Source organism: Hemitrygon akajei, chromosome 17 (genome assembly GCF_048418815.1).
Source record: "Hemitrygon akajei chromosome 17, sHemAka1.3, whole genome shotgun sequence".
NCBI lineage: Eukaryota > Metazoa > Chordata > Chondrichthyes > Myliobatiformes > Dasyatidae > Hemitrygon > Hemitrygon akajei.
The window spans coordinates 28,873,078-28,899,540 of NC_133140.1; the positions used below are offsets into that span (position 1 = coordinate 28,873,078).

The 26,463-nt window shown below is 43.4% G+C and overlaps 1 protein-coding gene across 2 annotated transcripts in view; it reads left to right on the plus strand.

The window, feature by feature from the left end:
• The window catches only part of nlrc5 (NLR family, CARD domain containing 5), a 219,569-nt gene that overhangs the window by 61,041 nt on the left and 132,065 nt on the right, over nt 1-26,463 (plus strand). For both annotated transcript variants that reach the window (XM_073069838.1, XM_073069837.1), the window contains exons 10-15: nt 1,330-1,419; nt 4,915-4,977; nt 5,066-5,134; nt 20,978-21,061; nt 25,401-25,484; nt 25,953-26,042. In XM_073069838.1, coding sequence (XP_072925939.1) covers nt 1,330-1,419; nt 4,915-4,977; nt 5,066-5,134; nt 20,978-21,061; nt 25,401-25,484; nt 25,953-26,042 — 480 coding nt within the window. The remainder of the gene's footprint in view (nt 1-1,329; nt 1,420-4,914; nt 4,978-5,065; nt 5,135-20,977; nt 21,062-25,400; nt 25,485-25,952; nt 26,043-26,463) is intronic.

Consider the following 26,463-nt stretch of genomic DNA (forward strand, 5'->3'; position numbering starts at 1 on the left):
ATAGGAGAAGACAGGAGGGGGTGGGATGAAGCTGAGAGCCAGAAAGGTGATTGGCAAAAGGGATACAGAGCTGGAGAAGGGAAAGGATCATGGGATGGGAGGCCTAGGGAGAAAGAAAGGGGGAGGGGAGCACCAGAGGGAGATGGAGAACAGGCAGAGTGATGGGCAGAGAGAGAGGAAAAAAAGGTGGGGGGGGGTAACTAAATATATCAGGGATGGGGTAAGAAGAGGGGGGCATTAACAGAAGTTACAGAAGTCAATGTTCATGCCCAAGGCCTCCCATCCCATGATCCTTTCCCTTCTCCAGCTCTGTATCACTTTCGCCAATCACCTTTCCAGCTCTCAGCTTCATCCCACCTCCTCCGGTCTTCTCCTATCATTTCGCAATTCCCCCTCCCCCTCCTACTTTCAAATCTCTTGCTATCTTTCCTTTCAGTTAGTCCTGACGAAGGGTCTCGGCCTGAACCGTCGACAGCGCTTCTCCCTATAGATGCTGCCTGGCCTGCTGTGTTCCACCAGCATTTTGTGTGTATTGCTGCCATTCTGACTAGTTATGTTATTGTTGCTGGGTCCAAATTGTAGAATTCCCGCCCTCACAGTATCGTGCATGTACCTTCATCAATTCAAGAAGGTAAGTCAGTGCCAGCAGCCTTTGAATAGCAGTTGGATTACTCAGACCTGGCCAGTGATGCCCAGATCCCAAAAACATGAATTGATAAAAAATAAGTAACAGATACGGAAAATTTATATTTATTGAATATAAATTTCAATGCTCTAATTCTTTGTTAAAGTGAAAGCTGGAAACGCTTAGCAAATCAGATAGCACCATTGGAGGAAAAAGAGTTACCGTAACACTTCAGACCAAAGTGCAAGTTGAAACATTGGTTCTCTTTCTTTACCCACAAGTGCAACATTGCTGAGTATTTTCAGCATATCATGACCTTATTTCATATTCAGAACCAATACATGATTTTGCTTTTACTTTTGCTGGTGTTATTTCCTCCATATTTGGCACCTGCATTTTTCTAACTGGCACTGAGAATACAAGACAGTAATGGGAGATGTTGTCCAGATACTAGAACTTGTTTCAGTTGCACCTTTCTTCATTTCAGCTTGATTTATTCCATTCCTTCCTCACATGGGGCAGAGGGAGAAAATACATGCACAAATATAACTCTGTGAGTGTGAGAGGGTGTGTGTATGTGTGTGTTTGTGGGTGTGATATTATAAACTTATTGGAGAATCAGCTAGATCATTTGTTCCTTGGCTGCTACTTTTGAATTTTGTAGACAATGTGAGCTCTATAATTGTAATTTTCTTTTATTTCAGGTTGGGTAGCAATAACATTACGTCGGAGGGTATTCTTAAGATTGCAAATGTTTTAACGACTTGCTCAAATGCCTTGGATATCCAAGTCAGGTAGGAGATGTCTTTGACAAAAATAAACTCCTTTCACTGTTTAATGCTCGTTGGAGATATGCAGTTCCTCTGGACACTTTGATGTTCAGTAACAGGATTCCCCCGCTATCCAAAAGTAGAGCGTTCCTATGAAACCTTTTGTAAGCCGAAATGGCGTGAAGCAAAGAAGCATTTATCATTAATTTATACAGGAAAATTTTTTGAGTGTTCCCAGACCCAAAAAAATAACCTACCAAGTCATACCAAATAACAAATACCCTTTACTGGATGCCACTTTGCTACTAGCAGAACCAAGAGTAACATCGGCACCTTTCAGGATTCTTTCTCTCTGCGTGTAAGTAGTACGAATGGTGGACGCAGGCAAGTTCAACGCACGCACAGTGTCTTTATTTCATCACCACGATCGAAACGCTTAATTACATCCAGTTTTCCGCTAAGCGTAACACTCTTACGAGCTCTCTTAGGCTTTTCTGATACCTTAGGACACATCTTGCTAATGGATGCACAAATAATTCGAGATAAAGCACAGATGCTCACAAACACGGTTCAAAGCTATAGCGGCTTGATGCTGAGCATAGTTCCAAGGGAAGGCGCTTTGTGGCGCTACTCTCGCTGCGCGGGGTGCCCGCTGCCTCTATAACGGTTCGCTGCAAAACAAACACTGAACGCTATTTTTGCTTTTCGTCTTCGTTCGTAAAAGCGAAAATCCTCTTCGGGTTTCTTTCAGTTAGTGAAAACAGGTACTAATGTAGGTGTTTTGTAAAAGCGAAGTGGTGTAAAGTGAACTTACGAAAAGCGGGGGATACCTGTATAGTTTTGCAACTTCATATCTGCATTGGGGAAGTGGTATTGAAAAAAATGGGCTGTCTCAGAGGGTGTAGTGCACATATGCAGCCTTGGTTTAGGAAAGCATTCACTGCAGAGCTTGCTGGCATTGGAGAGGGTCCAGAGGAGGTTCACAGGGATGATTCCAGGAGTGAAAGGGTTATCATACAAGGAATGTTTGATGACTCTGGGTCTGTATTCACTGGAATTCAGAAGGATGAGTGGGGATCTCATTGAAACCTTTTGCATGTTGAAAGGCCTAGACAAAGTAGATGTGGAAAAGATGTTTCCCGTAGTGGGGGAGTCTAGGACAAGCGGGCACAGCCTCAGAACAGAGAGGCGTCCTTTTAAAACAGGGATGCAGAGAAATTTCTTTCACCAGAGGGTGGTGAATTTGTGGAATTTATTACCACAGGCAGCTGTGGAAGCCAGGTTGTTGGGGAGTGGGGCTAAGGAGAAGAAAAAAAGATCTCCCATGATTGGATGGCCGATCAAATGGCCTAGTTCTGCTTCTATTTCTTACGGTCTTACGCAGGATAGCGTGCACATTTATTTCTCAGCTGGGAATAATTACTAGTATGGTATTGGTATTGGTTTATTATTGACAAATGTGCCAAGATACAGTGAAAAGCTTGACTTGTGTTCTATTCATACAGATCAGATCATTATGCAGTACATTGTGATAGAACGTGGTAACACAATAACATAGAATAATGTGTGAAAGCTAGGGAAAGAGTGAAGTGCAGGTAAACAATAAAGTGCAAGATGATACTGAGGGCAAGAGTCCATCTTATCATTCAAGACCCTGATAATAGCGGGATCGAAGCTGTCCTTGAGCCTGGTGTAATGTGCTTTCCGGTTTTTGTGTCTATTGCCCGATGTGGGGGGGGGGGGAGAATAGAGAATGCCCAGGGTGGGTGGTCTTTGGTTATGCCAGCTGTTTTACCGAGGCAGTGAGAAGTTAGAGAGAGTCTATAGAAGGGAGGCTGGTTTCCATGTTGTCTTGGCGGTAGCTTGCAGAGCAGTTGCCGTACTAAACACTATGCATCCAGATTGGATGCTTTCAATGATGTATTGATAAAAATTTATAAGAATTTCTTTAGCCCCTTAAGGAAGCATTAGTGAGCTTTCTTGACCATGACATTAATATGGTTGAACTAATAAATTTAAAAGTTAAGAGTAATTAAACCCTTCTAAAGCTGTAGTTAAATAATTAAGTAGCCCCCTGCAACTGAGTGTAATAATGTTCTTTGAAAGAGTAAACTAATGTTGTGCTTCCAATGAATAAGCAGGAGTTTTATAACTTTGAAATAACCGTCCAAAGTTAAGTCTTGTTTTGAATGAAGTTTAATACTTTTGTAATGGCTTCCCCTAAAGTGGCTGTAAGTCTCACTTCTGGTCTGCCGCGAGATAGATTTGCTGATAAAGATACCAAATAATAAGGATAATGAACATTTCAGCATTTGGTTGAAGTAGCTCCTAGCGATGAGAATCACATTTACAGGGAAAATTCAGTGGTCCTGCTCATTTAGGGTTGGTGAAGAGGGAATGGGCTCTGGCATGTATTTCTTGAAGGGGATTGATGCTACAACGTTATGCCACCATCCCTGATGTTTCAGGGTTGACTCCCTATAAGGAACAAAGGGGAAAGTCAAACTCTCATTAAATCCAAAACAGTGGGCCAGAATCTGTGTTTGCAGAGTTGTCTTATTTACAGCTCTCCTCAGACAGTTACAAAGGTCGCAACTTGTCGAAGAGTAGATTCCAAGTAAATTATTGCCAAATTCAACTATGCCAATACTGCCAGCATCCTATTCTTCAGCTTCCATAAGCTTCAGCTCTGCTTCCCTTTACCCAACCCTATAAAACAAGAAGCCATACTGCAGGAGCAGCATGAAGCCATTCGGCCCATCAAGTCTGTTCTGCCATTCAATCATGGCTGATTTATTTACCTTCTCAACCCCATTCTCCTGCCTTCTCCCAATAACCTTTGATATCCTTAATAATTAAGCACCTAATAGCCTCCACTATAAAAATACCAAATGACTTGGCCTCTACAACTGTCTGTGGCAGTGAATTCCACAGATTCTCTTCCTGCTGGCTAAATAAATTCCTCCTCATCTCTGATCTAAAGGGACACTTCTATTCTGAGGCTGTGCTCTCTGGCCCTAAAATCTCCCATTAGTGGTAACACCCTCTGTGTGTCCACTCTTTCCAGTGGACTTTTCTATATTTGGCAAGTTTCAATGAGAACCCCCCTCATTCTTCTAAACTCCAGCAAGTACATTCCCAGTGCCATCAAACACTCCTCTTGTCAGGGCCTGTCCAACCTCTGACTTATTTCCTGGTCTTCCAATGCCATCCTCATTTGAGGTGAATGAACTTATTCTGTGACAAGTTGTGTTCTGGAAGTTACAACTGTGTTTGTTTCTTGATGAGTTAAGGCCTGTTCCTGGTGAAAGTCATCCCATTTTTAACCACTAATGCAACTGCTGCAGTTTTAGCTGTGGACGGGATTAACTTCATACTCCTTGTAGCATATGTGGGATAACTGCTGTCAACAGATTGTTGTATCATAGTCCAAATAACGTCAGCAAATGGCAGTCAGGGAATTAATTAAATAAAAATGATGAAGAAATGAAGCTAATTTATACTTTGAATTTCTTCCAGTGATGCTGGGAATATCGCAACAATTGGATTTTTACCAGGCTCAACAACCATCCTGATTAACAGGTAACTCAGTTTAAGTCTGAAGTTTAACATGCAATTAAATCCATTCTGTTAGTTACAGACTTCCAACATTGCTTCTGTCATTTTACAGACCTTCCAAGTCCTTATTATCTCCTATGGAATCAGAAGGCGGTCACGAGGTAGTTCTGAGGAGACTCAGGTAACGGGAGGAGTTCGACAAGGGTTATATTCTGATACTTTACCTTTCTTAACAAGTAGAGTCTGTGAGGTATGTTGCCCAGTGCCAGTTCAAGTAGGCACCACTGACCACTGTGATGAGTGTTAAACCGCAAGGAAAAGGATTTACACTGAGATCGTTACAGTACTATGGTAGAAATAGGGACAGAAAAGGCGTCATTCTTGAACTACTGAAGTAAAATATTGGTGATTTTCCTAGAATTTGCACTGCCAAGCATTCCTGTTGCCAGTCAGACAGGCTCCATTTCAGCCACTTGGTATTAGACCAACACTTCCAGATCTGTTAAGGTACAGTTGATGTTGAATGCCTTGTACTTCACTCAGCCAGTGCCATGGTTCCTTTCCACTGCCTCTGAAAGGTGAGCTCTCACTGGTGTCAATATCTGCCTCTGCTTTGGATCAGATGCCAGGCAGGATGAAACTGATGATGTTTGAAATTATTTATATGGTAATAGGAAGCCATGTCAAGACTGCTCTTTATGGATTTTCCCAGCTGCCTGCATGCTTTCAGTTCCCTTGCAAACTCTCAGTCAAGTTTATTTTGCACAAGTACATAAGTGCACTGATGCAATAGACAACCTACCAGCAGCACAGGCACATGGAATCACATAAGCTGCATTCACAAACAAAACATGAATTATACACAATTTTAACTTTAAAAAAAACACAAAACAGAACAAAAACCTATTTCGGTGTAAAGTGACATAAGTGTTAATAGTGCTGTTAAACCTTAATGATTAGGGTTTTGCTGGTTGGTTCCAGAGCTGAGTGATTGAAAGGAAGTAGCTATACTTGGATCTGGTGGTGTGGCACTTCAGGCTTCCCTACTTCCTGCCCGTTGGTAGCTGCGATAAGATGTCACAGCCTCCTTAATGCAGTGCCTTCTGTAGATGCTACCAGCAGTGGGTGGGATGTGCCTGTGATCTGTTGGGGTATGACACGATCAGAACACTTTGGGTCCAAGACACTTGATGCGAGGTTGCAAGACGTGTTGAAATTGGAAGCTGTAACCTACTGAATTCATTGTTTGCATGCTCAGTCTTGTCTGTTATTAATCAGCTCTTGTTTTGGTGTGTGCAGTTGGTTGCTCTCATGAGCTGCATAAAGCATTTTATCTGTGCAAGTATCGAATGGCCATATTTGCACACGTCTGCTCAGTTGCACTTTACTCCACATTGCTGTGTTCCGTCCCATTACCATAACTTGCTTTTCAAACTACTACTGTATGACAGTTGATCAGTTTGCACTAAATGCCAGACTAATGGAGGATGAGTTTTGTTTTCAGTAGGAGCTCACACAGTCACTCCGTCTTATTTGACACAGAATATAATGCTTATGGATTTAAAGCAATGTTTATAGCTGGCTGGTAATGGATCTGGGTTTGGGTGCCCGAATCATTTTTCTGGGTGATGCACTCCCAATTTAGTCTACTACATTTGTCGCTCAAAAATGTGATCCCCTTCACATGAGAGAAATAAAACTCTGAGTGAGTCGCCACTTCACAAAACACTTCCATACAACCCTCAAGAATGGCCTCGAACTTCCATCCATTTTAATTTTCTGATCGTTCTCACTTTGACCTCTACTTTCACCTTATATAGTAGATCATAAAACCACAAGATACAGGAGCAGAATTAGGCCATTGAGTCAGCTCCACTATTCAGTCATGGTTGATTTATTTTTCCCATCAACCACATCCTCCTGCCTTCTCCCTGTAACTCTTAGCATCCAATTAAGAATCTATTAACCTCCACATAAGTATACCAATGACTTGACCTCCACAGCCATCTGTGACAACAAATTCCGCAGATTCACTGCCCTCTGGCTAAAGAAATTCCTCCTGATCTCTGTTCTAAAGGGCTGTCCTATTCTCAGGCTGAACCATCTTGTTCTTGGCTCTCCCACAGAAACATCCTGGCCTTGTCCATTTTGTCTAGGCCTTTCAATATTCGGTAGCGTGTTGTGTATTTAACATTTCAGTAATATTTGACTAATATTGTAGGTATATCATTTGATTAAAACTTCTTTGGTTAAATAATTCATTATGGTTTTTTTGTAAAAGTACATGAATAGCATATGTCGTAACACATAAGTGCGCACTTTGCTTGCAGTAAAAACGAAACTAAGACACCCACCTCCCAGCTCTGTGTTTTTCTTTCTATTAGTTTTATATTTAAAAGTTACAAAGCAGCAGTTAAAAATGATTTTTAAATAAAATCAGAGCACATAATCTTTGGAAGGGTAGAGACGGCCGAGTTTTTAAAAAAAAGTAGAAAATGAACGAAATTCACAGGTTCATAAACAGTGAGTATTGGGTGATAATAATAATGACAAATAGCAGAAATGGCTGGCTACATTGGAATGATGTATATATATATTCAATTGCATAACAGATAACCCGTTGATGTATACTGAGCAAATTGAACAGTATTCTGAAGCAAATGAAATAGCCAATGAAAAGTGAGTGCCAGTTTTGCCAAGTGCATTGGATGGAAAGCATGCAGCTTACTTGGGAGTTTGACTGTTCCAATCAAATCAGCTGAAATGAGCTTTGCAGATAATATAAAAGTAACACAGAAACATTTAGATGAAAGCATTTTTGATTGCAAAATGCTTTAGGTTTCATAAGCAGAAGCAAAAGGAAAGGGAGCCAATTTAAGCGTACATGGCTGAATTGAAGCAGTTGTCTGAGTATTCTCAGTTCAGTGATGGGCGTAATGATGCACTGAGAGATCATTTAGTTTGTGGAATTCAAAAACAGCTCCCGACTGAGGCACAACTCACATTTAAAAGAGCAGTTGAAATCGCTGTGTCAATGGAAACACAACTGAGTGGCAGTCAGGAATGAAATTGAGCATGAACAAAATTGCAACATCTAACCACCTGGCTGGACAAATTGGGTTACCATTGTGGCAGGGGTTCACATACACCAGACCAAGACAGGTTTAAAGGTGAAACTTACAGAAAATGTAACAAATTAAGACATGTACAAAGAGCTTGTTGGACAGACAAAAATAAATGGACTGCACAGGGAAGAGATGAAAATAAAAAGTTAGGTTGCAGTTTCAGAAAGACCTAATTTGCATGCTGTTGATGAAAAATCTGCTAACGATGAGTGACGCAGGTCTGGGTACCATTGAGATTTACAGTGTGAAAACTAACAATAGATAAGTAACATGGCTTACACTAGAAGTGAATGGCAAAGTAATTAAAATGGAATTGGGCACTGGCTCAGCTGTTCCAGTTATTGCACAAGAATGGCATTTCAAAGATACTGAACTGTAGCCTGCAGATACCCAACTGAGAATGTATACTGGAGAAAAGTTAACTCACGTAGAAATAACATTCATAACAGTGAAATACTACAGCAAACAAGCCACACTGGGCTTATATGTGGTAAAAACAGGAGGGCCAGTATTGTGCAGTTGTGATTATTTGGAACAACTACAACTTGATTGGAGATTTATCTACAAATCACGTGCCACATCCTCTGCAGTACAGTCAATTTAAGATTCAAGATTCAAGATTCAAAAACTTTATTGTCATTCTAACCGTACATCAGCTCTGCAGGGCAGAATGAGACAGCGTTTCCCAGGAGCAGTGCAATCATAACATAACAAACACAACACTAAATAATAAACATAACAATAAATAGTAAAACACAACAGCCACATGTCAGTTAAAAACAAGTTATAAATGTCCAGTGCAAGTTAAAAGTGTCCAAAGCAGAGTCAGGTAGAGCAGCTATTTAGCAGTCTGACTGCCTGTGGGAGGAAGCTGTTTAGTAGCCTTGTGGTTTTAGTTTTGATGCTCCTGTAACGTTTACCTGATGGCAGAAGAACAAACAGTTCATGGAGAGGGTGTGAGGGGTCTTTAATGATGTACTGTGTCTTCTGGAGGCATCGACTCTGAAAGAGGTCTTGGACAGAAGGTAGGGAGACCCCAATAACCTTCTCTGCTCCCCTAACCACCCTCTGCAAGGCTTTTTTGTCAGCAGCACTGCAGCTGGAGTACCAGGTTGTGATGCAAAAGGTCAGCACACTCTCAACCACGCCTCTGTAGAATGGAGTTAAGATGTTAGTGGGGAGTGATGCTTGTTTAAGCTTCCTCAGAAAGTGCAATCTCTGCTGGGCTCGTTTCACAATCCCAGTGGTGTTCCTGGACCAGGTGAGATTGTCCGAGATCTGCACCCCAAGGAACTTGATGTTTTCCACTCTCTCCACTGTGGAGCCACTGATGCTGAGGGGTGTGTGCTCAGGCTGAGACTGTCTGAAATCGACGATCATCGCCTTGGTTTTGGTGACATTAAGCATCAAGTTGTTGTCACTGCACCAGCTCTCTAGGTGTTTAACCTCCTCCCTGTACATTGTTTCATCATTTTTGCTGATGAGCCCCACCACTGTGGTATCATCAGCAAATTTAATGATCAGGTTCCTCTTGAATCTGGCTGCACAGTCATGTGTTAGCAGTGTAAACAGCAATGGGCTAAGCACACAGCCTTGTGGGGATCCAGTGCTCAGTGTGATGGAGTCAGAGATGTTCCTGCCAACACGGACTCACTGTGGTCTCTCTGTCAAGAAATCCAGCATCCAGCGACACATGGCAGTGTTAAGGCCAAGCAGCAACAGTTTCTCCACTAGTCTCTGCGGGATGATGGTATTGAACACTGAGCTGAAATCAATGTACAGGATTCTGGCATAAGTGTCTTTGTTGTCCAAGTGAGAGAGAACTGTGTGCAGTGTGGTGGATATTGCGTCCTCCGTAGAGCGATTTGGATGATAAGCAAACTGTAGAGGATCCAGCAATGAGGGGAGGCTGGCTGTGATATGAGGCTTGACAAGCCGTTCAAAACATTTCATCACTATGGGGGTCAGGGCAACGGGACGGTAATCATTCAGACAGGCTACAACTGATTTCTTTGCTACAGGGATGATTGTGGAGATTTTGAAGCATCTGGGGACAATGGCTTGACTAAGGGAGATGTTGAAAATGTCTGTCAGGACATTTGCTAATACATCAGCACATTCCTTGAGCACACGTCCAGGAATGTTGTCGGGACCTCCCGCTTTTCGTGGGTTGACTCTGGCAAGGGTCATCCGTGTTTGCTCTGAATCAATGATTGGAGCCGGCTGGTCAGATGGTAAGAAGGGACTGGCTCTCCCCCTTGCTGTAGTGTTTGATGCTTCGAAGCGTGCAAAGAAATTGTTGAGCCTGTCTGGAAGAGAGGCGTCGCTGTCATCAGTTTTCTGCCTGATCTTGTAGTCTGTCAGAGCTTTAATTCCCTGCCACATCCATCTGGTGTCACCTGTGTCATAGAAGTGTCCATGTATTTTGCCCACGTAGGCCCTTTTCGCTTTCCTGATCCCTAGTGAAAGCGCAGTCCTGGCTGAGCGAAGCGCACTCCTGTCCCCGATCTGTAGGCTGTGTCACGGGCCTTCAGTAGTGAATGTACCTCTGTTGTCATCCATGGCTTTTTATAACCACGTGCGGTGAAGGTTTTCACCACAGTGACATCCTCCATGCATTTGGCTGTGTAGCTGATTACTGCCTCCGCATACTCCTCAATGTCTGTATGGTCATCATAGGAGGCTGCTGTTTTGAATATGTCCCACCCAGTCTGTGTGCAAAAAACAGTCTTGTAGTGCTGAGGCTGCTCCTTTTGGCCAGACCCTTACCTGTATTTTCTCTGATCTCACACGTTTAAGCAGTGGTTTATATGCTGCTGTTAACATGACAGATATGTGGTCAGAGTGGCCAAGATGGGGGCGGGGGGCTGCTTTGTATGCCTGTGGGGTGTTTGTATAAACCAAGTCCAGTGTGTTGTCTCCCCTGGTTTTGAAATCCACATATTGTGGGAATTTGGGGAACACAGTCTGTAAGGTGGTGTGGTTAGAGTCCCCAGCAGTCACCACAAAGCTGTCAGGATGTGTAGTCAGTAGCTCACTGATGGCTTCATGTAGGCCTCCCAGTGCTTCGTTAGCATTAGACTCAGCATTGGCACTGGGAGCTACGTAAACAGTTGCCACAAGCACGATGGTGAATTCCCTCGGCAGACAGAACGGCCGGCATTTCACAATGAGAAATTCAGCCAGCGGTGAGCAGTGTTTAGCAGCTACTGTAGCGTTCACACACCAGTCTTTGTTTATATAAATACACAGACCTCCTCCTCGGCTCTTACCAGAGCTAGCTGCCTCTCTGTCCGCACGAAACGATGTCATTCCCTCTAGCTGTATCGCCGCGTCCGGTATGTTGTCGCAGAGCCAGGATTTCGTGAAAACATACACACAGCAGTCTTTAAATTCCCTGCGTGTTTCTCTCAGCAGATGCAGCTCATCCAGCTTGTCGATGGAGCGGGCATTTGAGAGCGGGGGGATGGTACCGCTGGCCTGGTGGGGTTAGCTTTTAGCCTAGCATGGATGCCAGCCCTCTTACCCCTCCTCTGTCTTCTCTTACCCATCCTCTGTCTTCTCTTACCCCTCCTCTGTCTTCTGTCATAGCGCTTTCGCTTCCTCCTCCCTCGGGAAGTAACCGGCTTGGTAGCGGATAGTAATCCGTAGCGGTGTAAACTGTCCATGTCACACCAGAACTCGTCAGTTTTTCCGACATAGTATGCCCTGATGTTAACGAGCATATTCCGACTGTATGTTATGCGTCTAGGACAAACAGAACAAACACTAGATACACTTATCGCTCCATGAGGGGCCGCTGCGTCCATGCGCGCCGCCACCTTTAACGGAATTTTAAGCAAATGAAGACAGATACTGGATGATGCCATGTTCGAGGATGGTATTAGAAGACTCAAACATATCAAGGGTAAAATATTGTTAAATGAAAATGCCACACCCAAGTTTTCCAAAGCCCATCTGGTTTCTTATACTATCCGTGATAAAGGGATGAGTGAGCTGGACCACATGGAGGCTGAAGGAATTCTTTGCAAGGTTGAGTGTAGCTAAGAAGAATGGGTCTCTCAAGATCTGTGGTGATTTTAAGGTCACCATCAACACAGTACTGAAAGTAGATCTATACCTAAGATAGAGGATATCGTTGCAAACCTATCTGTTGGGAAACACTTCAGCAAAGTGGACTGAGCTGAGGCCTACCTACAGATGAAGATTGGAAGAAGAGTCCAATGTGTTTCTCACCATAAACACTTACAAAGGGAAAGGACTTTATCACTGTTGTAACATGAACAAAGTCACCAGAGAGACACTGAAGCCAATGGATACAGAAGGGGTTTATTCAACAGAAGTGAGCAGCAGGCATCATATTGAGGCCCTCACAGTGGAAGCGGCCTGTTCGACCCAACATTTTATAGGTTAAAGGTCAAAGGAAATTCTACATTTACAGTGTATCTACAATGCTTCCTTTGAATTACTTATAATTTTCACACTTTCTTCTTTATACTTCTGTACACAGTCAGCCCTCCTTATCCACGTGGATTGGTTCCAGGACATCCCGTGGATACCAAAAAAATGCAGATGCTCAAGTCCCTTATATAAAATGATGTGGTGGGTGGTGGGTGGCGGGTTATCAAACTACGCAGCTGCTTTGAGCGTCCTATGGACTCGGACCCCAAAACCCCTCTGATCCTCCACACTGCCAAGAGTCTTACCATTAATACTATATTCTGCCATCATATTTGACCTACCAAAATGAACCACTTCACACTTATCTGGGTTAAACTCCATCTGCCCCTTCTCATCCCAGTTTTGCATCCTATCAATGTCCCACTGCCTCTCAGGATCTTCTCCATCAACTTACCAACCACTGAGGTAAGACTCACTGGTCTATAATTTCTACTCCCTTTCTTGAATATAGGAACAACATCCACAACCCTCCAATCCTCTGGAACCTCTCTAGTCCCCATTGATGATGCAAAGATCATCACCAGAGGCTCAGCAATCTCCTCCTTCATCTCCCACAGTAGCCTGGGGTATATCTCATCAGGTCCCACCAACTTTTCCAACTTGATGCTTTCCAAAAGCTCCTGCACATTCTCTTTCTTAATATTTACATGCTCAAGCTTTTCAGTCTGCTATAAGTCATCCCTACAATGGCCAAGATCCTTTTCCATAGTGAATACTGAAGCAAAGTACTCATTAAGTACCTCTGCTCTCTCTTCTGGTTCCATACACACTTTTCCACTGTCACACTTGATTGGTCCTATTCTTTCACATCTTATCCTCTTGCCCTTCACATACTTGTAGAATGCCTTGGGGTTTTCCTTAATCTTGTCTGCCAAGGCCTTCTCATGGCCCCTTCTGGCTCTCCTAATTTCTTCCTTAAGCTCCCTCCTGCTAGCCTTATAATCTTCTAGACCTCCATCACTACCTAGGTTTTTGAACCTTTCATCAGCTCTTCTTCTTGACTAAATTTACAACAGCCTTTGTACACACGGTTCCTGTACTCTACCATCCTTTATCTGTCTCATTGGAACGTACCTATGCAGAACCCCCCTGCAAATATCCCCTGAACATTTGCCACATTTGGTCCGTACATTTCCCTGAGAACATCTGTACCCAATTTATGCTTCTAAGTTCCTGCCTGATAGCCTCATATTTTCCTTTATTCCAATTAAACGTTTCCCTAACTTGTCTGTTCCTATCCCTCTGCAATACTCTGGTAAAGGAGATAGAATTGTGATCACTATCTCCAAAATGTTCTCCCACTGAGAGACCTCACACCTGACCAGGTTCATTTCCCAATACCAGATCAAGTACATCCTCTCCTCTTGTAGGCCTATCTACATATTGTGTCAAGAAACCTTCCTGAACACACCTAACAAATTCCACCCCATTTAAACCCCTTGCTCTAGGGGGATGCCAGTCGATATTTGGGAAATTAAAATCTCCCATCACGACAACTCTGTTAATATTACACCTTTCCAGGATCTGTTTCCCCATCTGCTCCTTGATATCCCTGTTACTACTGAGTGGCCTATAAAAAACACCCAGTAAAGTTATTGACCCCTTCCTGTTCCTAATCTCCACCCTCAAAGATTCAGTAGACAATCCCTCCATGGCGTCCACCTTTTCTGTAGCCGTGACACTATCTCTGACATGCCCCTACCTCCTTTGCCTCCCTTCCTGTCCTTTCTGAAACATCTGAAACCTGGCACTTGAAGTAACCATTCCTGTCCCTGAGCCATCCGAGTCTCTGTAATGGCCACCACATCATATCTCCAAGTACTGATCCACACTCTAAGCTCATCTGCTTTGTTCACAACACTCCTTGCATTAAAATAGACAAATCTCAAACCTTCGGACTGAGCGCATCCCTTCTCTATCACCTGCCTATCCTCCCTCTTGCACTGTCTCCAAGCTTTCTCTATTTGTGAGCCAACCTCCTCTTCCCCAGTCTCTTCAGTTCGGTTCCCACCCCCCAACAATTCTAGTTTAAACTCTCCCCAGTAGCCTTAGCAAACCTCCCCACCAGGATATTGGTCCCCCTGGGATTCAAGTGCAATCCGTCCTTTTTGTACAGGTCACACCTGCCCCAAAAGAGGTCCCAGTGATCCAGAAATCTGAATCCCTGCCCCCTGCTACAATCCTTCAGCCACGCATTTATCCTCCACCTCATCCTATTCTTATCTTTACTGTCGCGTGGCACAGGCAGTAATCCCGAGATTACTACCTTTGCGGTCCTGCTTCTCAACTTTCTAACTCCCTGTAGTCTTTTTTCAGGACCTCTTCCCTTTTCCTACCTATGTCATTGGTACCAATATGTACCACAACCTCTGGCTGTTCTCCCTCCCACTGCAGGATATCTTGGACGCAATCTGAAACATCCTAGACCCTGGCACCTGGGAGACAAACTACCATCCGAGATTCTTTCCTGCATCCACAGAATCACCTGTCTGATCCCCTGACTATAGAGTCCCCTATCACTGCTGCCTTCCTCTTCCCTTCCCTACCCTTCTGAGCCACAGGGCCAGACTCTGTGCCAGAGGCATGGCCACTGTTGCTTACCCCAGGAAGGCTGTACCCCCACCCCACCTGTACTCAAACAGGAGTACTAATGTCAAGGGATACAGCCACTGGGGTACTCATTAGTACCTGACTCTTCCCTTTCCCACTTGTCTGTCTCCCATGGTCTGTCCTGGTGTGACCACATGCCTAAAACTCCTTTCTGTGACCTCCTCGCTCTCCCTGACAGGCGAAGGTCATCGAGCTGCATCTCCGGTTCCCTAACTCGATCCCTTAGGAGCTGCAGCTCGACACACCTAGTGCAGATATGGCCGTCCGGGAGACTGGGAGACTCCAGGACCTCCCACGTCTGACACCGAACACAGAAAACTAGCCTCACACACATACTTCCTCCTTTCCACAAATAACACAGGTAAACCTACCTCGCCTTGTCCTGTTACCGCCTAAGCCCGTTGAGCCAAAGTCTGTCACTCTGCTGCCTGCTGGGTATGGCGGTCTTTTTAAACCTTTCGCGCTCTACTGGCTGACGTCACACACCTGTGCAGTCTCACCTCTCTTTTACCCCGAGTAGTAAAGCTGCCTTTGCTCCAGAAATCAGCCGTTCACTGAAGACCTCTGCAGGGCACCATTGAGAGCAACCTGACTGGTACGGGAACTGCACCAACCTTGATCAATGGGCACTGCAGAGAGTGGTACAGACATCCCAGCACATCTGGATGTGAACTTCCCTCCATTGAGGACATTTACAGCAGCAGGTGTGTAAAGAAGGTCTGGAAGATCATCAGGGACACCAGTCACCCCAACCATAAACTGCTTCCGGCTGGGAAATGGTACTGTGGCATGAACACCCGGACCAACAGGCTATGGGACAGTTTCTGTCTGCATGCCATTAGACTTATAACTCACAGGTCTGTACATTGCGACAGAGTCATAATGTAAACATTTTTACTCCCTCACTTCATGGGATGGATGTAAGATTTAAATAAATTCAATTTAATATCTATGCCTCTCATAATCTTATAAGTCGCTATCAGATATTTGGAGCTCAGCCTATGCCGGTCCAGAGAAAACAACCATCGTTTGTCCAACCTCTCCTTATAGCACATGCCCTCTAACCCTGGTAGCATCTTGGTAAACCTTTCCTACATCCTTTCTAAACATTTGACATACTTCCTTTAATGGGTGACCAGAACTGAATTCAGCACTCCAGATGGGGTCTAACTAAAGTTTTATAAGACCGCAAGCTGTCTTCCCGACTCCTGAACTCAGTTCCTTGACTTCTGAAGGCAAGCATGCCTTTGGCCTCTTATCTACCCTATTAACCTGCGTAGCCACTTGCAGGGAGCTACGGACTTGGATTGGAAGATCCCACTGTACATCAGTATTAATAAGGGTCTTGCCATTTACAGAATACTCCCCCTTTACATTTAAAGCTTTACTTTTGGCCGGGTTAAATCCCATTTGTCATTTCTCCACTCGTAACTGAACTATATCTGGCTGTATACTTTGAACTATTCACAACAGCACCAATCTTTGTATCATCTGCAAACCAATCTCTGTTTATGAGACAAATAGCTGAAGTCCCATTATAGATCCCTGAGGAACACCACTAGTCTGAGGCCTCACACCTGAATAAGTCACTCTCTGATTTCAAGTCAAGTCAAGTGACTTTCATTGTCAATGGGCAAACTAATTCAGCATGGATCCCATGAATCTTAATCTTCTTGATGAGTCTCCCATGAGTTACCTTGTCAAATGCTTTGCTAAAATTCATGTGGACAGCATCTACAGCTTTACCTTTATCATTCACCGTCATCATGTCCTTGAAAAAACTCATGATTTGCTCCCTCAAAATCATGCTGTCTGTCTCAAATTAGGCTATGGTTTTCCAATTGTTCATAAATCCTATTCCTAGGAATCCTCTCCAATAGCTTTCCTATTACTGATGTAAGGCTCATTGGTCTACAGTTTCCAGGATTATCCTGAACTCTGTTTTTGAATAATAGAGCAGCATTAATTACTTGCCAGTCCACCCAGAGCTTCGTCTATGGCTGGAGAGGTCACAAAGATATTGCTCAAGGCCATAGCAATCTCACCTCTTCCTCTCGAAATAACTTGGTGTATATGCCATCGGGCCCTTGGCATTTAATCACCTTAATGTTCTTGAAGAGATTCAGTGCTTCCTCCTTCTTTATCTTGATTTGCCTGATCAAATTAGTATGGTGCGCACTGATCTCCCTACCCTCCATGTCTTTCTCCTTGATAAATACTGATGCAAAGTACTCATTTAAGACCTCACCCATTTCTTTTGCCTCCGTGCACATTCCCCCTGCCCCTTTATTGTTTTAGTAGTCTTACCCTCTCTGGAGTAATAATAGGCCTCCATTAGTCTCGCCTTGGATTTGCACCTTAGAAAGTTTCCAGGGCACATGCCTGGGTAGGGTTGTATGGGAGACTGATATTTTTGGGCAACATTTTGACCTGTAAGTTATCCAAGACTGACACAGCGTAGCACCTTCAGATTTCTGAGGCTGCTTGGTGGAGGAAATGAAGAGGAGGGGATTCCAGTAAGCATATGGGCCAACGGGGTCAAAGGTCTTACACAGAGCCTGCTTTGCATGGAGTCTGGGAAGCCGTCCTTTCCACTGTGACATTGCCAATGCCTTCTGTTATCTATGAGACCAGCTACCATCCAGGTAACTTCCCACTGTGGTGCTGAGCACTCCAAACCTTGCTGCACTTCTAGTTAAACTGTTCTAACATAGTTATAATGAGATCTAAGGTGAAAAATAGTTGGAGTACCCCCTGTTCACAAAAAACATTGTGGCTACTTGCTGCTCATTGAGTCCGTGGTCAATCATCAGTAAAGTGATGGAAACTTGTCATCCACAATGATACCTAGCAGCAGTTTTTCACCAATAACCTCCTCATGAATTCCCCATTTGAACTTTGCCAGAATCACTAAACTCCAGATGACCATAGCTTTGGTAGAAGCATTACCAAAGAGTTCAATTCCAGAGGCAAGGTGAGAATGAGGGCCTCTGATATCATTTGATTAATTTTGGCAACAAGGCGATAAAATTCAGCTCAATGACTGTCATAGAGAAAACACTCCAGTTGTGTAAAAGATGATTATTTGAGGTGAATCATTCCCGCTCTAAGCTCCTTGGAGTAATGCCCTTGGCCCAACCATTTTCAGTGGAGCCTATTTCATCACTCCCCCCAGAACTGTTATCTTTTAAATGGTTGTCTAGGAGTGTCAGCTATTGAGGCAGTTGCCACAGGACACCCAGCGTTTGTAGAAGAAATACTTAGGTGATTGGTCCTGTCATATTTCTGGGCAGTGTTGATCCCCCAAGATGTTGAAAGTGATGGACCTGGTGATGCTAATACTGTTGAATGTCAGGGATAAATTACTGGGCTCTCCTTTGTTGGAGATGATCATTAATTTATTGATCAGTTCGGGCTGCTGCTAGTTTAGTTTTCCCAATCAACCACTCTAATTCCACTCATTCCCACTTCCCACTTCCATCTTCATGGGTGCAAACTAGTTGTTCTATATGGATGAACATACAGTCTTCATTGGTTATGTGAGTATCAGATGAAAATCACACCAGCGGAAAGGTTCAGACACTGACATCGCCTGTCCTGGTTGTTCGCAGTGACCCTATTCTGTACGAGCTGTTTTTTCCCTTGTAGCTTTTGCTTTAATATGTAAATAAAATAATTGACCCAAGCTGTGACTTTCCTACTTGTTGGGTTGCTTGGCCTGACTGTACAATGCCGGCATCAAGGAATGATGGAGGATGGTTCCATGGGCTTCACCACAGCAGTAAGTTAGCTGGCCTTGTAAATAAAAATGATCATTTAACCATTCAGCATCTCGCCCAAGTTTCTGATTTTGCAATGTGCTCTCAAGCTTATTGGGTGGTGGAAGGGGGGCTTTGATGTTGCTATCATTCATTCTTTGGGGTTTCGTGGATGTCTGTGAAGAATAAGACTTTCAAGTTGTATATTGTATACGTTCTCTGACATTAAATGAACCTAAATGAAATGAATAAATGGTAGCGTAGCAATTAGCATAACTGCTATAGTGGCAGAAGCCTGTCACTTCCTGCCATTGTCTGTAAGGAGGAAATTGACTGCACGGATTTCCTCGGGTGCTCTGGTTTTCTCTCACATTCCAAAGACACACGTATCAGTAGCTTAATTGGTCACGTGGCTATAATTGGGCTTGTCGGGCCTGAAGTGCCTATTACTGTACGGTACCTTTGAAAAATAAATTCATTTGAAATGCTGTTGCCGTATTAATGTGGGACACATTGCAGCAAAGTTGTGCAAATAGGTTGTGTTCATCAGGTAATCAGTTTTATTCATGACATTAACTGAGGGATAAATAGCAGCCAGACTCAAATGTCCTTTGGTAAATGGGATTTTTTATGTCTACCTGGGAGGGGCCTTTGACCAAATATCTCATGGGACAACCCAGACCTCTGGTATGGAATGGAAAAGTCTACTAGAAGCGGTGGATGCAGCCGAGTCAATCACAGGCAAAGCTTTCCGTGCCACTGAGCACAAGCTGCCATCAGGAAGGAGGTACAGGAGCCTCAGGTCCCACACCACCAGGTTCAGGAACAGTTATTACCCCCTCAACCGTCAGGAAGGAGGTACAAGAGCCTCAGGTCCCACACCACCAGGTTCAGGAACAGTTATTACTCCTCAACCGTCAGGAAGGAGGTACAAGAGCCTCAGGTCCCACACCACCAGGTTCAGGAACAGTTATTACTCCTCAACCATCAGGAAGGAGGTACAAGAGCCTCAGGTCCCACACCACCAGGTTCAGGAACAGTTATTACCCCCTCAACTGTCAGGAAGGAGGTACAGGAGCCTCAGGTCCCACACCACCAGGTTCAGGAAAAGTTATTACTCCTCAACCGTCAGGAAGGAGGTACAAGAGCCTCAGGTCCCACACCACCAGGTTTAGGAACAGTTATTACTCCTCAACCATCAGGAAGGAGGTACAGGAGCCTCAGGTCCCACACCACCAGGTTCAGGAACAGTTATTACTCCTCAACCGTCAGGAAGGAGGTACAGGAGCCTCAGGTCCCACACCACCAGGTTCAGGAACAGTTATTACTCCTCAACCGTCAGGAAGGAGGTACAGGAGCCTCAGGTCCCACACCACCAGGTTCAGGAACAGTTATTACTCCTCAACCGTCAGGAAGGAGGTACAGGAGCCTCAGGTCCCACACCACCAGGTTCAGGAACAGTTATTACTCCTCAACCGTCAGGAAGGAGGTACAGGAGCCTCAGGTCCCACACCACCAGGTTCAGGAACAGGTCTTGCCCTTCAATCATCAGGCTCCCGAACCAACATGGATAACTTCACTCACCTCAATACCGAACTGACTCTGCAATCTATAGTCTATCTACCAAGGACAATATAACTCATGATCTCAGTATTATTTGCCTATCTATTTGCTCGCTTGTTATTATTTCATTTTACTTGCACGGTTTGTCTTGTATGTTGGTTGTTTATCAGTCTTTGAGTATAGTTTTTCATTGATTCTTTTGTATTTCTTTGTTCTACTGTGAATATCTGCAAGAAAATGAATCTCGAAGTAATATATAGTGGCATAAATGTAGTTAATAAATTTACTCTGAACTCTGAAGAAGTTTAGGCATTGATTATGTCTCTGCAGTGGGACTTGACTTGACAATCTTCTGACTGAAAGTTAAGGTTGCCAGCAGCTGATGCATGGCTGATACTGCAAGAAATTGGGCAACAGTTGGTTTTGAGGAGGTGGGGCAAACAGTTGTATTAAAAGATTTGTTAGATTTCTGAAGTTCTAAATGCATGTTGTATGCTTCCTTTACAGTCTAATGAACTGCAAACTAAAAGAGCAGCATGTACAATCTCTCTGCCAAATCTTGCAGCACTCTCCTCAACTGGCATGTCTCGAGTAAGTTGAACATCTTCTTTGTAATGCATTGAAACAGAAAGCACTCTTGCACTCAAAGATTTAAAACAATTTGACCAATGTAAGCACCAGGCCAGATTGGAAAGGTCAAGTACAGGCTGAATCGAGGCAGTGGGTCCTAGACCCAAGAGCCCAGGACCCACTCTTTGGCTGATTTAAGCATCAGGTCAGATTTAAAAGCACAGGGTGTTGGGGCCAGAGGAGAGGGACAGTCCAGTGTTCATCTCACTGCTCATGAGGTTTACTCATATCTGCACTGAACTGAGGCTGTGGCCTGCAATTAATGGGCTCCTTGTTCGGCTGTGACTGGCTTTGTGTCTGTAAACTCACTTTTGTGAAGTTAATTCTGAATGTTATTTACTTACCTCTATCGCTTGCAGTTTGCTTTTTTCTGCACATTGGGTGTTTGACGGTCTTTGTTTTTATGGTTTCTATTGAGTTTCTTTTTTTGGGGCTGCTTGTAAGGAGACAAATCTCAAGCTTGTGCATGATATACATACTTTGATAATAAATGTACTTTGCACTTTTGAACTTACTGCCAGTGATTTGTGCAGACAAGAGCAGATTCAGATCAAAGTTCATTTCTATCTCTCAACAGATCTACTGTTGAAACTTCCTTTTGAAACATTTGCAAATTTGATTCACAATACAGCCAATATTTCTTTTGAATTATGTAAAGAAATACATGTAACTATCTGGCACTTTTCATATCCTGCTTAGAAAATGATAAGGGTGTTTTAAAAGCAAAGAAATAATTTTGAAATGAGCCACATTTGCAACTTGGCAGCGGAATTTACACGTAGAATGCTCCCACAGAGAGCAATGGGTAAATAATGATCTGTTTTGGAAAAGTTAACGAGGAATAAGGATCAAGCATGACACTAAGGGCCTGGGCAAAGCTGTGCACTGGGATCTTTTGTGTTCACCTAAGATGGGTCCTCACTCCAGGCACATTGATATTACTACAGCTTGGATAATTCATATAGGGCTCAGTCATTTGTGGGCAGATCTGTAGGAATGGCTTTAATTGTTGCTGCCAGTTGACTAACATAACTAGAATCCGTGGTTACTTGGGTGAATGTGAAGAATTCAGGGACTTTATCAATGGGGATTTCCAGGACCTTGGAGTTGAATTGACCACAGGAATTCTCACTCAGTCTCAACAGCTTTAAGAGCAAAAGCCATGGAAGCTCTGAAGAATGATGAAGGAGAGAAACTCCACAAAAACTCATGCGAACCCTGCTATTTATTTCTATCTCATTTCATTTTGAAATTGATTTATTGTTGTCACGTGTACTGAGGTACAGTGAGAATCTGTAGTTTGGATGCCATCCATCCTAATCATTACAGCAGTACTTGGTTGATATTGGTAACTAAGGAGATGAAGCAGAAGTAGGCCTTTCAGCCCCTTGGGCCTGCTGTGACATTGTCACTGATCTTTTACGTGAGAGATAGCTTTGTATTCCCTTAATATTCCAAAAATCTCTCCCTCCACAGTTCTCTTCAGTAAAGAATTCCAAAGATTCATTATCCGCTGACGTCCAACTCTCATTTTCAGCTCTGCCCTGTTTGTGCCACTTCATGTTTAAGGGTTGTGCTTTCAGTGTTGGCATCGACCGTCCTGGTCACGTCCCCCCGTGATCAGTAGCAGGCGCCTTTGGTTGCTTAGTCTTGGTTCCCCACTCTGGCCAGTTCTCCTTGACATTTCAAGGCCAAGATCCATAAAAGAGGAACTTTTTACCCTCGGTCAGCTGATTTCTTGTTGATATGAGGAGCAGTTTGAGAGTTGCAGCTTCTGATTCAGGGCTAGATGATTCATTAGGCAAGCTTTGAGGTTTCTCCACAGCACAGAGTCACAGAAACCGTCCTTTCAACCTATTGAACTGCGATGGGCATCATGATCTGGTTTAGCTTTACCCTACACTAAGCCAGCTTTATTCTCCCCACATTGCCATTGATTCTGTCGAGTACTATGCTTATTTTCCAAGTGTGATCCCAGATTCAATTTTCTGACTGGACACTGACCGCTTCTTTATTGAAAGGGTTCTGTTGAGAGCAAATGCCCAGTTCTGTCCCTGAATGGCCTTGACAATGAAGCCGTCCCTCCAGGCTGATCAGCTGTTGGTGTCAAGTGGCCTGCAGATTGGGAATGGATTCAAGCAGAGTAACTGAATCCCAAATGAAAGAAAATGTTGAAACACCCAGCGTGTTGACTAGTATCTGTAGAATGGGAAGCAGACTTAATGCTTCAGGTGAAAGATCCTTTGCCAGAAGTTAATTTCCTCTGTCCATAGATGCTGCTTGACCTGCTGGTTAATGCTTACGATCACTGTTCAGATTCACAGAATCTACAGGTTTTTGGATTTCAAATGGATCTCTAAATGGAATTTACATGAGGAGCTTTTGAGAAAATGTTCGCAAGTAGCCACATGTAGAATTAATCACAAACAGGAGAAAATCTGCAGATGCTGGAAATCCAAGTTAACACACACAAAATGCCGAAGGAACTCTGCATCTATAGAGATGAATAAACAGTCAACGTTTCAGGCCCGGACCCTTTTCAGATCTTCTGATGACGGGTCTTGGCCCAAAATGTTGACTGTTCACTTTTTTCCACAGATGCTGCCTGGCCTGCTGAGTTCCTCCAGCATTTTGTGGGTGTTGCATGTGGAGTTGATGTCCCTTTCTTAGCTGCTGGTTGTCTTCTAAAAGCCAGTATATGAAACTTATCATAAAAAGGGAGTGCAACACGAGACTATCACTGAATATAATTGTGATTGCTTGGTGTCCATTTCCAGTTCCAAGCTGTAAGAACGATACTGTCAAGTTAGACTGTGAAATAACCAAGTTCCCTAATGTCACTTCATTGTATCCTTGGATACAGAGAATACACTCATTTTGATTTGGGGTTTCCACATCAAGTAAAATAATTCCTCTCTAGATCTATAGTTATTCAAATCCTTTTAACCCTTCAACGGTCTTTTTAAGCCATTCTTTGTAAGCCCGGGCTCTGCAAATCAATTTAGAATTTAACCGTATTAAGTCAGCACAAGCTCTGTAGACAAGTCAAGGGGTGGCATAGTGGCAATGATAGAGGTGCTGTCTCACAATTCCAGTGACCTGGGTTCAACCCTGACGTCTGGTGCTGTCAGTGTGAAATTAATGATTATCCAGGATCAACTTCATTTGCCATATACATTTACCTGTATCAGGGACTTGCTAAGGAGAGCTGGCCAGGGCGCCACGTGCAATGAGAAACCACATTCAACAATTATAAAAATAAAGATTTATATTAAAAAAGTCAAGTTAGAGGTTAAAGGACGGAAATGGAATAAAATGTTCATAAACACATAAATACCAACATGTGTTTACAATGTAAACAGCATGATAAAAAGTGGTTTAATTGTTAACAGTGCTGTGAAGTGATGGAAGTAATAGATAGAGAAATATATTTATATATATCGTATTAATATTATTTGGATATATGGGTTTCCCCACATACAGTACTTTGGTTTCCTGTCACATCTGAAAGAAGTAGGTCAATCAGATGCTGTAAGTTGCCTCCAATGTATGGATGAGTGGTCGGAACAGGGAGGGTTTGTGGGGAAATGTGTGCTTGCATAGGATTGATGGACTGAATGGTTTCATTCAATGTTGTATGGGAATAAGGAAAACAAAATGTTTTGTGAATTGAGTAACTGCTGAGCTAAGTTCAACCATGCAGCTTATGAGAACAATGAGCTTCCTCTGGTCTGTGCCCCGACCCTCCCCTGTCTCTCGCTATTGCTACTCTCTGCGTTCACCAGTGGACCATGGGCTGCCAGGGTTGTTGGATGTGGCGGGTCTTTGGCTGCCACAGAACAGGAACACTGACGTCAGACGACTGTGGGGAGTGCAACATTACAGCACGCCCTGCTTGGGAGAGCACTGATAGTGACGGTCGGCCCTGTGGTTCAGGCTGGTATACAGGCAGTTCTTCCGAGCAGAACCAATAGGTGCTGGCAGTTGCTCCTAGCCTGGCTTTAGAAGATCCTCTGTGATATCTGGCTTCAGCTCAGTCACGTGTAAAGTAATACAAAGAGCAAGGGCAGCAGCTCCCTTCTGAACCAAGAGAAAAGAAATAAGAAAGAAGAAAAAAGGGAAATCATCCATTGCACAGGGTCCTGGTGGGACCACACTTGTAACTAACGGGGTCTTTGTCTAAGCACATCTGTAATGATGTGAGGTCTTGGTGATACCACACCTGGAAATTACATTGCATCTTGTTGAGGCTGCAGCTGTAAGTTTCTCAGAAATATTAACTTTGAATGTCTTTCTTTAGTTTGTCCGGCAATGAATTAGAAGATCACGGTTTGAGAAGACTTGTCAAGTTCCTTCCAGAATTTCATATTTCCAAATCAATTAAGTAAGTCTGTAAATCATTTGCGATTATTTCTTTTATATGCAATTCACAGTATAATTTGAATAACAGAGGTAGCTGAGACAGTTTGCAGGCACAATATCAGCACGCATATTGAAATTTTGACCTGTATATTAATGGATAGTTAAATAGGCTAATTTTTTTCACCTTTTTCAAATAGAACGACTGATGTCATATGGCACTGAGATCAATAAATGGTCCCTGCAGCAGGTCATTGTACGAGTAACATTCCTAATAATTGCAGTAGAAGAGAGATACTCTGAGGAAAGTGTGTTCATTTGGGTACAAGGATGTAATTTCCATAAAATCAAGGAGGTTCAGGTGCCGCACCTACATTAGTGAAGCTAAATTGTGACCACCAATCACTGTGTAAGATGATCTTTGGTCAACAATGTTTGGAGAAGTAAAATGTGCCCGTTTTCAACCTTCTTTTAAAATTCCTTTCCATCTTAGCCTCAGCGACAATGGCTTCTCTGGATCGGGTGTTCTCTGCTTGGTAACAGTCATGAAGGAATGCCCCGAGGTGTTGGAAATGGAAGTGAGGTAAACAAGAGCATTTTACTACTGCAGGCTTAGTGACATGCAGTGTGTAGAGCACATTGGACGGAAGAGTTACTGGAGCCTGTTGAAAGGAAGATCAGATTGGGTGTGGGGAGGAGAATTAAAATGCTGATACTTAGTTAAAACTTACCACTTTAGATTTTACATTTCCAGTGAAAGGTAGTGAGTCTGTAAAGTTTCTCCCACCTCACAAGCTGCCTGATCTGTTATTTCACATTCTCTGTTATTTAAGATTTCAAGCATTCATAATATTTTGCTTCTTAATCCGAAGTTTAGAGGTGTGAGTTCAAATCCCAACATATTGATTGAATTTATTAATTTTAAACATTGCAAATCAGAATCAGGTTTATTATCACTGACATATAGAAGCATAGAAACATAGAAAACACAATACAGGCCCTTC